At 38.7% G+C, this 14,243-nt stretch overlaps 1 protein-coding gene across 7 annotated transcripts in view; it reads left to right on the forward strand.

Moving 5' to 3' along the window:
* Window positions 1-14,243, forward strand: part of SK (small conductance calcium-activated potassium channel) — a 229,694-nt gene that overhangs the window by 118,188 nt on the left and 97,263 nt on the right. For 3 of the 7 annotated variants that reach the window (XM_069109895.1, XM_069109897.1, XM_069109896.1), the window contains exon 1: window positions 4,750-5,739. The exons of 3 other annotated variants lie outside the window; for them this stretch is intronic. Coding sequence is in view for 1 of the 4 variants with exons in the window: in XM_069109894.1 (XP_068965995.1) it covers window positions 4,677-4,679 (3 nt within the window). In the remaining 3 variants the exon portion in view is untranslated. Of the gene's footprint in view, window positions 1-4,270; window positions 4,680-4,749; window positions 5,740-14,243 lie in introns of those variants that run through there. One more of the 7 variants, XM_069109894.1, reaches the window with a different exon arrangement.

The following is a 14,243-nucleotide window of genomic DNA, read 5'->3' on the forward strand; positions in this document are numbered from 1 at the left end:
GCTGTGATTCCAACCGGCGATCGCGAAATCTTTTTTCCGGTTTGCTCGCGTGACGTTACCTTAACCGTGAATTACCATTTCACGCGCGAGCCACGACAAGTCGGACTGGAAGATCGATGGAGGGGCAGTGGTAATCCGAAACTTCGCCAAGAACTCGAAATCTCTGACGGTTCGTTGCGTGACTATCTACCGCCCATAAATTGTCATTGTTTAACACCTTTTCCCCTCGTTTGATTAGCTGTCGAGATGCCGAAAAGCTCACGTTATTCCACTATTTAAGTTCCTTTATTTCGGTCAACCAAAATACGATTTTTTTTTTTTTTTTAGAAATGTACTATAAGTATAGAATATAAGCAAACGCACGGATTAAATTCTTGTAGAATATAGGCAACTAGTAGAATTTAATTAAAAGTCTTCTCGTAAAAAAATCATCAGACAGTTAAAAATGTCAAATACTTTCCTTGTTATATTGAATATTTAAAACTTGAAACACTTCAGTTGAGGTTTATTTCAGGTTTTGTATCAGCAATGAGACATCCCACGGTAGCAACTTTTTGTGACTGTAAACCGTAATTACAACTTCTTCGTAAATTCTTTTATTACTTCTCCCACAAGTACCCTTACGATAGTTCTACTCTTCAATAAAAATGAAGCGCCATCAGGATTCATGTACAATCGACTCCAACAAACAAACTGGATTAACACGCTTAGAATTCACCGCAAAGCGAACTGCAAATTGAAACATTTCCCTGATCGTACACATCCTATTCACTATTTCCCGACTGTAATCCGCCCGACTTACCAATTTCCTTTTTCCTCCTCTCCCCTCCCCGAAGAGAAGATTCGTTGTAATCATCGAAATAACAGAGACGCCAGACGCATTCGTCTTCTCCATCATCGTCTTCCACTTTCTAATTTCATTCCGGCTGTAATTTCGTTGCAGCTTCCACTATTCTCGTCACTTATTTCCGCTCACAATCCTTCCACACACGTGTATACACACACTTGTACGCGTGCGCGAGCAAGAAAAGGGATTGGTCACGGCGAAAACGTCGACAGAGCAAACATCGTCTCTCTATCGTAAAATTTTCGCCGAGAATAGGTGGCTATTACGATCATTGACGAAGCACCGGGATATCTATCTTCGACACTGTTGTAAAATATCGCCGATGAAGTCCGCCTCGAACTCTTTTATCATTGCCGAGACGCTCCTTTTAGTCGAGAACGTGGTACACGTTCCGCCAGAAAATTGAGTCGAGTTCCACTATCGGAAGAAACTTCGTGACATCGGATCAGCGCATGTTACATCGTCGATTGTGTCGATGTCATTTATTTCCAACTTCTTCGAAATCGCTGCTTTGTGGCGAGCACTGTGCTTACCGACGCCCAGCAGCCACGTCGTCGCGAGCTTCCTCCCGGATTTCCTGGCAATAGAATTTACCACTGACGATCCCTATGCAACGCAAGATATCGAGCCGATCTCTCAGTTTTCGAGAGTATCTTCGAAATAATTTTTAGTTGGGAAAAATTGAAAGAATAAAAAAATAGAGCGAATGGTATCTTTACGAGATGTAGTTACAGTTTTTAAAAATTAATTTCACCGTGTCGTATAATCTGTCATGTATAAGTACAATTGTAAGGATTTTAAATTACGATGTCAATTTTGTAATTAAACACTGCATTTACATCGTTTCATATTAAAAATAGATAAGTTGTTAAACATATAGCTTCGAAACGGTTGTGTAAATTGTGAATTAAATCTTGTAGTGAAATTCTTCAACCGGCAAAAATGCAAAAAGACAAAAATGTGAAATCCACTTGGAAGCACCGTGTCGCCGAGTATCGTACGATTCCGTTTAAAAAAGTGATTGATCGATCGGTTACATAAAACACGCCTCGTTGTCGGAACGAAATCAATTCGACATCGTCGATGCGTTGCTTTAGCAAATTTCCATGATCCTCGATTGCCAACAATCTCTTGTAATATCGATCAGCTCTTACGACACAGACCCGCGTTATACCGATCGAATATACGATCTGTGTATCGTACCGATAAGTGCAGTTACAGTTAACTTTTAGCGATTTTCGATAAGCAAACTGCGAAATTGAGATACGTAATGTACATACAATCGAAGCGGTGTGCCGGAATTGTATCCAAGCAATCTTCGTGTTTGCAAGCTGAATCTTGTGTTTCGGAAGGCATTTTCGACGGTAAAGAACCCTCGAAGCAAAACCATCGAAAGGGATGGAGAAGACGATAAGGAACGAGGAAGTTTAAACCCTAAGTATAGTTGGTGGAAGAGATATAGCGTGGTCGTGAAATCGATCAGATGCTAAAATTGATATATTTGGGTGGTTGAAACATGTGATTTGAACCATTTTTAGCGACGTAAGAATCTATGATCTGTTTCAGAGCCGCATGATATCATATTCTTGTTATCATTTTGTGATAAATAGATTTATAGAAATAAATTCTTTGCTTTTCGCGACCTGAAAATACTAATTATACAATATATCTATATAATGAAACTGAGAATTTTATATTTATATTACTTTCTCGCGATATTACGAAGAAATTTATAAAAAGTGAAGACAGATATTTTTTTATAATCTTTTCTAGTCTCTCGCCTGTTACAAGTAACGATAATCAAATATTTTAATGTGAATAATAATCGCGCACCTGTACAATGAAATCAAGAAATTTATAAAAAGCGAAGTCGACCACGCCGACTTCTGAGAAGTTCATATAAGGAAAACGAACGACGACGATATTTTAGACGTTTGAAGTTGTCACAGATATTTTGACGCTATCGATCGGCAAATATAATTACCAAGCGTTTTAATACGTCTCTTAGTCTGTGTGTCGTTAGGCAGGACTGGTCGAGAGTTAAATGAGAGGGTGGAAGCTAACTGCTAGCAGAATGAAATAAAGAAAGTATCCTGATTAGAATGTTGATTCCGGCGACGATCGATGCTCCGTTTTTGTCAGTGGATTCCTTCGTGCCTCGGTTACGAGATCCAAGGAAAAGTTTTCAGCCAGGAGAATTTTCGTTTGTTAATTTATGGTGCTCGCGTTGAATCGAATGGAAGATGAGATGCAAAGAAAGTAGAAAGAGTGACACCGATAAGTCCTCTCTTGAGAGGTTCAGAAGAATAAATGCCTGTCAGAGAGAACGTTGAATACAGCGACATCGTAATTCGATCTTGCCTGTATGCATTGCAAAATTTTGTTAGAAATTTGATTTATACAGCAAGAAGTATCATGAGATAATTAATTCGATATAGTATGGATCGCTAGATGGGTCGCTACACAAAGCAAGAAGCCGAAGAACGCTACGAATTGAAGAAATTAAAACGAATAGTTACAGTCGATTAAAAAATTCTTTCAACAGGATTTAATATGCACACAGACACGTTTACAAGTACGAGAATATTTGTTGATCTTATACAGAATAATGCAGTTAGAACTTTGTATTTACACAAGATAATAAGAATGTAAAATACATAGCAGTAAATTGTAGAAATTTAATAAGCCTTAAAGGAAAATAACGAATTAAAAATTATATATTACGTTGGCTTTCTGTATACAATTTTTTTTATCTAGATCTGGCTTGAGGATAAATAGCCTAAAATTTAAATTCGACATTATCTGCAATCTGCGATCTGCAATCGATTACAACATCCGATCGACTGACGACATATAAAACGCAATAATAGAAAAATAGAATATCAAATATAAATATAATCTAAGATCTAATAATACACTTATAACATTAACTACACTTTCTATTGATTTTCCAATCATCGTGAATTATTTCCTAATAATTTGTCGGTATTAACTTATTTTTCTGTAGACGTACTGAATTTATTAATATGAGTGTACTCATAACACAAGAGTAAAGAAAATACATTTCCCAGGAAAGTACATAAAATCCGCCCTCGTCGAATGAATCTCAAAATCCGAAGAGGATAAACACGAGTAGGAAGTGGTAGTGTAGCAACTTTCTCAATCTCCATCAAGCATAATCCATCGTCGAGCCCTGCGGAAGAACGTCGTGCAAATTTACACCGGTTATACACAAATTCGACGGTTTCCCTGAAGATCCCCAACCGACATACAATCCCAATCATCTGCAGTCCCTTGAAGCACAGAAACAGCCCTCTGTATTTTCCAGGAAAGAGAGCAGCCAAAGGAAGCAGAACCGAAGGGGATCGTCTCATTAACGAAGTCAGAGTTTCCTCTCCCGTTCTTAATTCCAAAATAATCGAGATACCCTGCGGCAGCAAACGTCAACTACGGCTGTAACGTCGAACTGGCACCACACCCTCTCTTCATTTCCTCTGGTTCGACGCGCTGGCTGCGAAAAGCATGAGCGTCGTGCGACATTCGAGCCAGACGACGCGGCGGAGCTAAAAGAAAGCGTGGACAATTTCAGGGGCATTTATTAGTCTATTAAAGTGACGGTATTCAAGCTTTCACTAGCCACTTAAAGCGATAACCAAAATTAGCCGGCACGCAGATCTGTTTACACGCGGACGCTGCCTGAAGAGTCGACGTGGAGGGAAAAAGAGAAAAGGAGAAAGGAGACGGAAAACATACGATGAAAAGAGTAAGAAAAAGCGAGTGAAACGTGGAACGATGCTAGACGAGACAAAGTAGAGAAACATAGCGAAAGATGGTAAGGGATAGAGAAAGGGTGACGGAAGGAGAAAGAGGGTGGGGGTAAAAGCGTGTGCGTGGTATACAGAGGGCAGGAACACAAAGAGGGGTAAAGTCGACGAGGCCGCGCAAGGGGCAAAGCGGTTCACGGGGGTGGGTGTGCGAGGATGGTTGGCTCGGTAGGCGGTGGTGAGGATCGGGAGTGGAAGGGAAAGGAGGAATAAATGGGGACCGACGCAGTCCTGTCGGGAGCGTCACAGCGGGCAGACGCTCACCACCGACGCTTCTCTCGCTCGCCTCGCCTCGCCTCGCTCATTCTCTCTCCCTCCCTCCCCCTTTGCTGTCTTAACCACCATCTCGTCATCTCCATCCAGCAACAGCCGAGTCGCGAGACGGACCATCAGCCTCACCCTATCGGTTGCTCGGATACGCGTGTGGCCTCTGTATTTGCCTGCCGAAGGCGCAATCCCTTGCTCCGTTGTCTCGGTTTTTGCCGCCTCGTGTACGCGGCTGTGTATTGCCTTTGTTTTTTTTTTCTTTTTTAATTATACATTTGTCTGTCTCTCTTTTTCTCTCTATCCTTTCTCTTTTTCTCTGTTTCATATTTCTGTTCCTCCTTTCAATTAAGTTTCCTTGGAATCTGTTCTCACCGTTAAAATCCTGTCGTTTTATTACGTTTCTCGTCATTGCGATTCTTACCTAAGTTGCCGTAATTCCGAACGAACCAGCCGAAAATGCGCTCTCGAAACCGCTTTCGGTGGCCGCGTGATTCTCCACGGAGATTATCAGTGAACTTGTGATACCACGGACCAACAGTGTTTGAGAAAAGAGAAGATACCAACCGCTGCCTAATGAAGAGACGATCGCTGCGAATCCTAGAACACTGGCTATCGACCGGTGATCAAGGCGAAGAGCAACTCGTATTCCCCCGTTGTGTTGTTCCCTCCGTCTCATCCACGATGCCGCTCGAACTGTCACGAATCAGACGTGCGGTTGTCCCATAGTGAATTTCCATTTACCTCAACGAACCGAGTGTACCCGCGATCCAGATATCGTCGATCACTGCCCTGGTGTACGAGGTAGATATAAAGGATCAGTGATCGATCAGCGGGAGAGTTTCGACAGATGGGTTCGAGGGAAGGAATAGTGGAAAGGTCTCGTATTACTTCGGGGAGTGTATACAGTTCCAAGCACGCGGAACTCGCTCCCCTTAAAACGTGACAACCGTGATCGAGTTTGGGGTAACAGTGTGACGATGTTTGATTCGACGCGTGTCGGACGCGACCTCGATGAACATTTCTCGATATGCCTGTCATGTATTCGATGTGACACGGCAGGATGATCTCGACGTGACGTTAGGAGACATGAGTTATGATTTCACGCTCGTTTGGAATTGCTTGTTGCGATCGCGGACAAAGAAATTCCAAAGGTAATAATGGAATTCGTTATGGAATGGAGTTCGAAGTAGAAGGAAGTGATGATTTTACGCTCGTTATCGAGATTGTAGAAAATGGCTTAAAAGCGCTCGTTACCTTCCGTTATAATAAGATGAAAGTTGCAAAGAGACGAACAAAGATCCTTCGCGTCCGATGATGCTGAATATTGAACGGAATTTTCCGCTTGCTCTCGTGGAGCATCAATTAATGAAATTCGAGGTTTTCGAGTTATTTTAGGGATGAATTGCCACGGGTCACGGTGAAGCTTTGCGATGATTAACAATTCAAACTTAACGGGCTATCTTTTGGCGAGTGCAAACAATTTCAGTCGACAATTAAAAGCGCAACTGGAGAAATCGTTGGTCAGGGGTTGTATCAATTATTTCGCAAGGATATCAGTTTTCGATTCGTTTCGATTGGGACCTTGAAATGACACGCTGTCCGTCTGCGGAAATAAACCGGTCGAAAGAAGTTTTATTCTTAGAAGTGACGAGGAAAGTTAAGATCAGTTCCATTCTATTGAATAATTTGTACGGTTTCCCCACAATGAAATCGATGAATAAGTAATAGTCTTCAATTAGGTGGCATTTCATTGCCACCAGGAGTCGTTGAATAATACCAGCGATGAATAATGCTGTTCTTCGATTATTCATGTTTCCAATCCCTTCGAGAATTTTGTTCAACGTTTAATTGCCAATAAATAATCCGATCAATCTCGGCGTAGATTCCCGTTTTCTTTTAATTCGACGTTAATTCGTTGTCTTTCCATATTCTACTCTTAGATGATAAAACTCAGTTACTTATAATTTATTCGTTTAATGGGTGAAGCTTGAAGTTATTTTTATTGAACAAAGCGCCCTAATGTACCTTGATATCTTATTTTAATTTAACTATAAAACAGCAGAAGAACCGTAAAAGAGTTATTAAATGTTTCACAGATAATATTCGATATATTAAATTTCTATCAAACATATTGCTGATATACTTCGTGTGTTTCCATGAATATCTGCATATTTTATTTACATAAATATCATATGCTTTTTGTATATTTAAAAACACCCGCAGTCTATTTAACAATTCAAAATTTAGAGTGCTCAATTTCCTTCCAAAAAGTATCTGCAAATTATTAAATAATCCTACATTTAACTAGTTTAATTCAAGCGTAATAAGGCTATATTTACGAACGTTCTTCTAAAAGCAATTTTTTTAGAAAGCAGTACACGAATGGAAATGTTTTCCCCGCTCCTTCGAGGAATATCGAATGTTTCGATGCTGTACAGCGTTTAAATAGTCGATCACAACTTTCTAAATATTTTCAATTCTATGAAAATAACGATCTTTAAGATGATTTTTAATCTTCGGGAATAAAAGGTTTGTGGCACTATTATCATTTTTTCGACTGTTAACAATTCGTTGACTGATAGTGAAGCGACAACTACTAATGAAATAATCAAATAATCAAATGTGGGTGTGTTCTTATGATGCAGCATTTTCATGACACGCGATCATTTATTTGGACCCTCTTGTACAATAATTTATCAGATAACAGTATTAGTAAATTGGAATGACCTTTCATGATTTTATAATTTTGTATCAAATAGAATACTGACATAACTTGCAATTTCATTTATTTTTATTACCAAACTTGTTACTGTTAAATAGATGATACAACTTTATTATTGTTCAGCTTATTAATACTGGTAACTTGCAACTTACGATTTACAAAACTTCACTAATGATATTATTTCGTGCAAAGCGGCATAATTGCTATGACGTATTTTATATTATTCTGTACCAAGGAAACCAATTCAGATCAGTTCAGAACGTAACTTGAATATATATCCCAATAAAATATGCAGATCATAATAATTCGTTTGTAACATGTCTTGATTACCAATCTGAGTTACAAAGAAAGGAGTTTCGTACATTTTGGATCGGACCACGTACATACCAATTATCCACAAACGTTGGCTTCATCCTGCTGTCATAAGCAGTTCGTATAACACACTGACAATAAGACCGGTTTCAGGCGAGGATACGCGCATGATATACACTGAACATACACTTACAGCGTACTCCAATGCAAGCGTTCACACGACGATTCTCGTGAGACGCAGCATCGCGATACTCATCTCGTGTATCTTGGCAACGATACATTTCGTATGAAGGTGACAGACAAAACATTAAAACAAACGGCGACATTCGCATGGTACGCTCGCGATACACGTACCGCGAAACGCGTATCTCTGTGTGAAACCGGCGTAATACGCGTAGAAAACGACGCAGGGGTCGTTTACCAGGCAACCAATCGCGATATTATTACGACGTGCTCGAAATTCCTATAAAAACGGAAGCAGTGCGGGCCTCTGTTCGCCGACATGGTTCAATTGATTTAAAGCGCAATCAAGGTCGGCCGGCCGTTTAAATTCAGCCTCTGGACGACATCCGCCACTCTAAATAAAGGCCTCGAATCGCGATTTACGGTAAATCAAGACGAGCCGCATCATTGCATTACATAACTTAATTGCAGAACTGTAGCTGGCTTTCGGCGAAATTGCACACCGTCTACGTGCGTCTCTCTGACCGTGTATCAAACAGTGTCCATATTCACAAGCACTGCATGTACGTATGTGTGTGTGTATGTGTGTGTGTGTATGTGTGTGTTTATCCAACGTCGCAACTGGAACGGGTTTTAGTAAAATTACCGTCATTGCTAATGGACCGCGGGACGACGTTGGTTTCCTTTTCCTCGACATATCGATGTATCGAGGGTACATTAACTTTAATGAATCTATGTAAGAGTAACGATTTAAGTTCCTTGTATCTTTGATCGCGTGTCGAGTGGCGATTTGCAATTTTCAAACGTTCTTCCATTCTTTTCTGCCTTCGTTTAACGCCCATAATGGAAAGTGGTCGAGCGGGATCGGGATTGAGTCGAGATTGAATCGTTGATCGCTTTGCCAAGCGGATTAATGTATTTCATTAAGGAGAGCGGCCACGGAAATTTGTCCGGGCCACGATATAATTGCTTACGTAGATCATACGCGCCTCTGGTTTAGGAGTGGTTTATGCTGGATTTCTCTTTGGTAATTGAATTATCTTGATCATGTGAACTACGTTTCCTTAACCATCCTTATGTTTTCGTACATGGAATACCAACATCCTGGCTTTTTTTGAACGTTTAAACGCGAGTTAAATTAAAACCACGGTAATTATATTCAGGATTTTCTCTGCAGTTCCTGTTTGGGACATCGTAGGAAATGAGAATTTCTATAGTTTATGTCCTACAAGAGAAAGTAATGTAATTTGCTCTGCCGTGAATTTTTATGTCTCAATCTCACTATCATTTTAATAAAAAAAAGATTTTGAATGTTTCATAAAATTAGCCTATGTATACGATAAGGAATCCTGAATATTTCGATTGCTGAAAAAAAATCTAGGGTACAATAGGCAAATATTATTTTTATTATTTTCCATTCTTAGATCTTGAAATTTCTCTTTAGTAGCTTTCATGTTCTTTTAACGGAGCACGGAATTATTTCGAATTATGCTACTTTTGGGATATAATCGTATCACGGCACAAATTTGTTCGACTTCCTAATACGCTAATGATTAACATTCACATGACATAGTAGTTGATTATCGTAAAATTAATAGAACACAGGTGGATTGAAGATAATGTACATAATAAAAAATTAGATATTGCAATATTGTAATGAAGTTTAAGTAGATTAACTTCTACCGCGAAATTATAAAAGAACACATTCTAATCAGTGTGACCTAATTTCTTAAAGACAGTCCCAGGATGTCTGGCACCCTCCATTAGTCGCGATGTTTCTATTAGAACAGTGGTTTTTCTTTCATTACTTAACTAGATTACTAGAAAGAAATATGGCTACTAGGCTTTTACCCAGAGTTGGAATTCTTAATCGGCTTTTAAACCGTACAGAGAGGGCAAACGATTTCGTCTTAACTAAGAAAATTCAAAAAACCAGATCCGAAAGCAGACTCTCGTTAGTTTAATAAGCGTGTTCGAACTTCACTGGGACGATCAGTCTTCAAAACTTGATCTTTATTTTTCAAATTTGCATCTTTCGTGATATAAATCATAATACAATGAAAATCATACGTTTTCTTGTTTAATCCACATATGATGGAAATATTAAAATTAATATTTATTAGGAAATTAACCATTATTAAACATAATGTTTAAAGAAACGTGTAGTTTCAAGCGATAGTGCGTGTTACAATGGTAAAGTTACCAAAATTAATATTTCTTTACAAAAGCGCTTAACAAACAATTAAATTTCTTCAGTATAGAAAAAGTCCAATTCCCAATACAGTTTAGGAATAATAATCCAGCATAGCGGTACAAAAGAAATATCGACACGTTCTAAAAATAATATAGGTTGGTGGTACGACAATGATCCCTAAAGATCCTCAGGAAGAGCTAAAAGGGACACAAGAACTCTTTCCTCCCTTCGTTCCTTTGGGATAAAAACGAGTGACCGTATCTCGGAGAATCCCGTTGGCATCTTTTTCCTCGCAGGTTTTAACGTTTCACCAAATGAAACATTTGCTTCCAGATCTTATGTCGAACCCTTCTATCGATTCCTAACGTATTTATTATAAAAAGATGTATCATTTTGATTCGTGAAAACGAATGTAATAATACAAGGACACATGTTATCGTACTTCCTAGTTATCTGAAGTTCTTCCATAGAGAAGTATAGTTTGAACAACATTGATGAAAAATCATTGACAAAATAACTGATAAAAGAAATCGTTTCCCACAATTCAGAAAACGAGGCCTTCAACGAGACAATTTTACTCTACATTCTTTGCTTATTTTCGTACGTAGAGTAGTTTCTAGCTAATCGTCGTATACATATATACTTGACAAGCTTTTAACCGTTTGTGTCCCAGGGGTCTTTGAAACAACAGGATCGAAAAATCTGAAACAGCGCGATAGCGCTTGATTCAATCGATTGCGAAAAAAAAAAAAACAAGCGGCATAATATTGCTCGTCGTATTTGTTATTTTTATGAAATACATCTATATTATTATATATTCGTACTATTAGTTTATAAATATTTCAAGTTTTGTTCAATAAAAATTATTAAGAAGATAACTATGAAATACAAAATCAAATGTACTGGGACTTTTCGACGCAAATCTAAACAGCGCGATCGCGCTGGTTGGAACTCAAACAATTAAACTCGATTTTCTCAAAAAACGAAGCGCCATATGAATCAATTTTATTCCATATGTCCGATTTCTATTTTCACGTAGAATCACCTTGCATCAAGTTGTACCGCCAGTTACCGGTTACTCTGCATAACGTGGCCGAGGAACAATTTAATTTAACCATCGGAAGGTAACGAAGTAGGCAAGCAGTAGACTATAGGTAGAAAAAATTCCCTCACATCGTTGTATATACAGAGAAAGGGAAAGTGCACCGTCGTTGAACTCTGACTTTTCCAACGAGTGCTTTTGTTTTGTTTCGTTGTTCGGCCATCAACTGGGAAGTTCATGCTTCTTAAATACCACGACGAATACGCTCAAAGAATGGGAGACTGGCTACAATAAGTATTCGTAATTCCCAGTTCCTCTTCTACTCAGGGTTAAAAGCTTTTTTTAACGGTTCTTACACACCGCCACGCGAAATCGATAAACTCGTTATTGTCGCTTTATTTCCGAAGCCGGGATTACAGGCGCAGGTCTTGCTGCCGTAGAAGAGAAAAGAGGAAGGTGAAAAGCGTGGTAGAACGGATTATGGATATCGCTTCGTCGACGCAAAACGAATTTACGAGCGGCTCGTCTGCAGCGAAGCGATATCGGCGAGAATAGAGAAAGTTAGAGTGTAAAAAATTCGTATGGAGAATCAAAAATTCAGAGAGATACTTTTTGCAAGCAATCGTGATCGGTATTAGTTACTAGCGATAGATACTATGTAGCATGGTTTTTGAACGACGAGCGAAAAATTAATCGTGCCAGGTGTCATCCATTATTCCGCGCCGTGATCTCGTCACGGTGATAAAATATTGTTTGCGGTGAAAAAAACGCCTGGGACAATTTAATCGGGCGACTACTTCTGCGCACAAAGAAACAATAAAGAGAGAATGAAAGAGATATATACCGTGCAAACACGTTGATCGATAGGCGATCGGCGGAGAAAAAGTTCGTCACTCTGTCTTTCCTCTCCTTTTTCTACTTTCCTTCCTTTCGTTGACATGTTCTCGGCGTGATTTATTGCTGGACGTACGGTGTTTGTTGGTGTAGGTACATATTTGATTGATTGACTTCGAAGATGTCGTTTTCCTAATTATGACTAAACCGTGGATGTTTATACGCGTTCAGATTTTGATAAACGTAACTGATGAAATGAAAGGAAAAAAGAAATGCATTTCACTTTCTAATTATTATGATAATTACTTTTTGAATGTTTCTGTACATCACGTACAATCTACATTTTTAATGAATAGACATCACCGAAATTGTAGATATACAGGTAGACATACGAAATTTAATAACAGTACCTTTACACCGAACAGATTGAAATTACAAATAATCAATATTCCAGATAAATATAAATAAAACAAGGAACATCGGACATTTTTAACCACGATACGTAGCAAAAATTCTAGCCAGCCCGTTTCGTTACAGTTTACGACGAAGCAAAACCAAGCTCTTAGTTCTGGCACTCGTAAATTTCTTTAACATCGCAGCTACAATTTTAAAATCCTCGCTCCAACTTGTATTTACTTTTATTGCCCCTCGTCGCGTACAATCTTCAAGTTTCTTCAAACATCTGCATTTCTCCGCTTCATTAAACAAAAACGAACATTCACGGAGGAAAGTGTACTCAGACGGACAAGGAGATCAACGACAATAATTACACGTGTTGTTTCAAAATTTTATTACGCTATTTATCGTATTGCATTTTTACGAAATTGTTCCTTTTTCAAATTGAGCCACGTCAGAAGTTGCTCGTACGCCACGAGATCTTTTATTATTTTCCGAGTGAAAAAGCGACAAAAATGTCAGTTCGAGGGTTTTTGATTGAGTTACATTTGGAAGCGAACGCACGAAGTGGCGCTTGTCATCGAAAGATAATTTCTCGGGCGTACAAATAACAATTTCAACGGTGTAAATTTTTCATCGTCTGTCGAACGCGCGACCACACATGTTAAAAGCGATTCTTGTTAATCCGTGGGATCTTCTGAACCGGCCTGTACGCAAAGCGAAACAGTGACATGCACGTGTATGCGATAGAAAACGCGCGTTCGACGCGACACGAAACAGAGGAAGAAACGATGAAAGGCAATTTTTGTTCAAATCACGCAATTTTCCGTTTCACCATTACTACGATAAAAAATATCGGAGACAAAACTGTTTTTATGTATCGAGAGGAAACAGCATGGACATCGCGAAACGCAAATCGCTTCACGTTTCATCGATCTATCGTAACCTCTTCATTTTTGTTAAAAAAACCATACTTTTGAAAACTTCTTTATAATTTCATATATGTAATTAGTAGATGAATATTTTTCTTACTTTTCAAACTGTCGCATCTTTTTCTATAAATTGCTTCATTGTAAAATAATGAGATTTACCAGTGTGCGAAATTTCATCTATCATATTAGGAATAGTTCGAAAATCTTGTACTTCCCTTGTTCATATTTAATTCAAATTAAGATATTTAAAAATAAAATGAAGAAAGGAAAAAAATTAAGAAAATTAAAATGTCTACAAGACACGATAATTTTCCCACTGGCAAAAAATGTCAACCAGTTGTAGCCACGGACTTCCTTTTGTCTCGGTTTCGTTTTCAAAGGGTTGTCGCGCTTTTTTCCCAAGTTCTTCGCTTATTTTGCACCGTTTCCGTACAGCATTCTACATGACTAAAAAACAGCAGACCCCGACTATTCCACCGTTGCAAGTGTTCCACCAAAGACGCAATGTAAGCTCTTTAAACGGACTTCGAAATTAGTTAATTAACTCCATTAAATATTCCCGCGTTTTTCTTTCTTTCGTTGTTATTTTTTAAATGCGTGCCAGGGCTAGGAACACTAGCTAGGTTATCAGATTTTATCACTCTAACTTCTAAGTATTCAATTAACTAATTGCTCGGCCACTCAGTCGGA

The sequence above is a fragment of the Bombus flavifrons genome, chromosome 3 (genome assembly GCF_040668555.2).
Source record: "Bombus flavifrons isolate JBK064 chromosome 3, iyBomFlav1_principal, whole genome shotgun sequence".
Lineage (NCBI taxonomy): Eukaryota > Metazoa > Arthropoda > Insecta > Hymenoptera > Apidae > Bombus > Bombus flavifrons.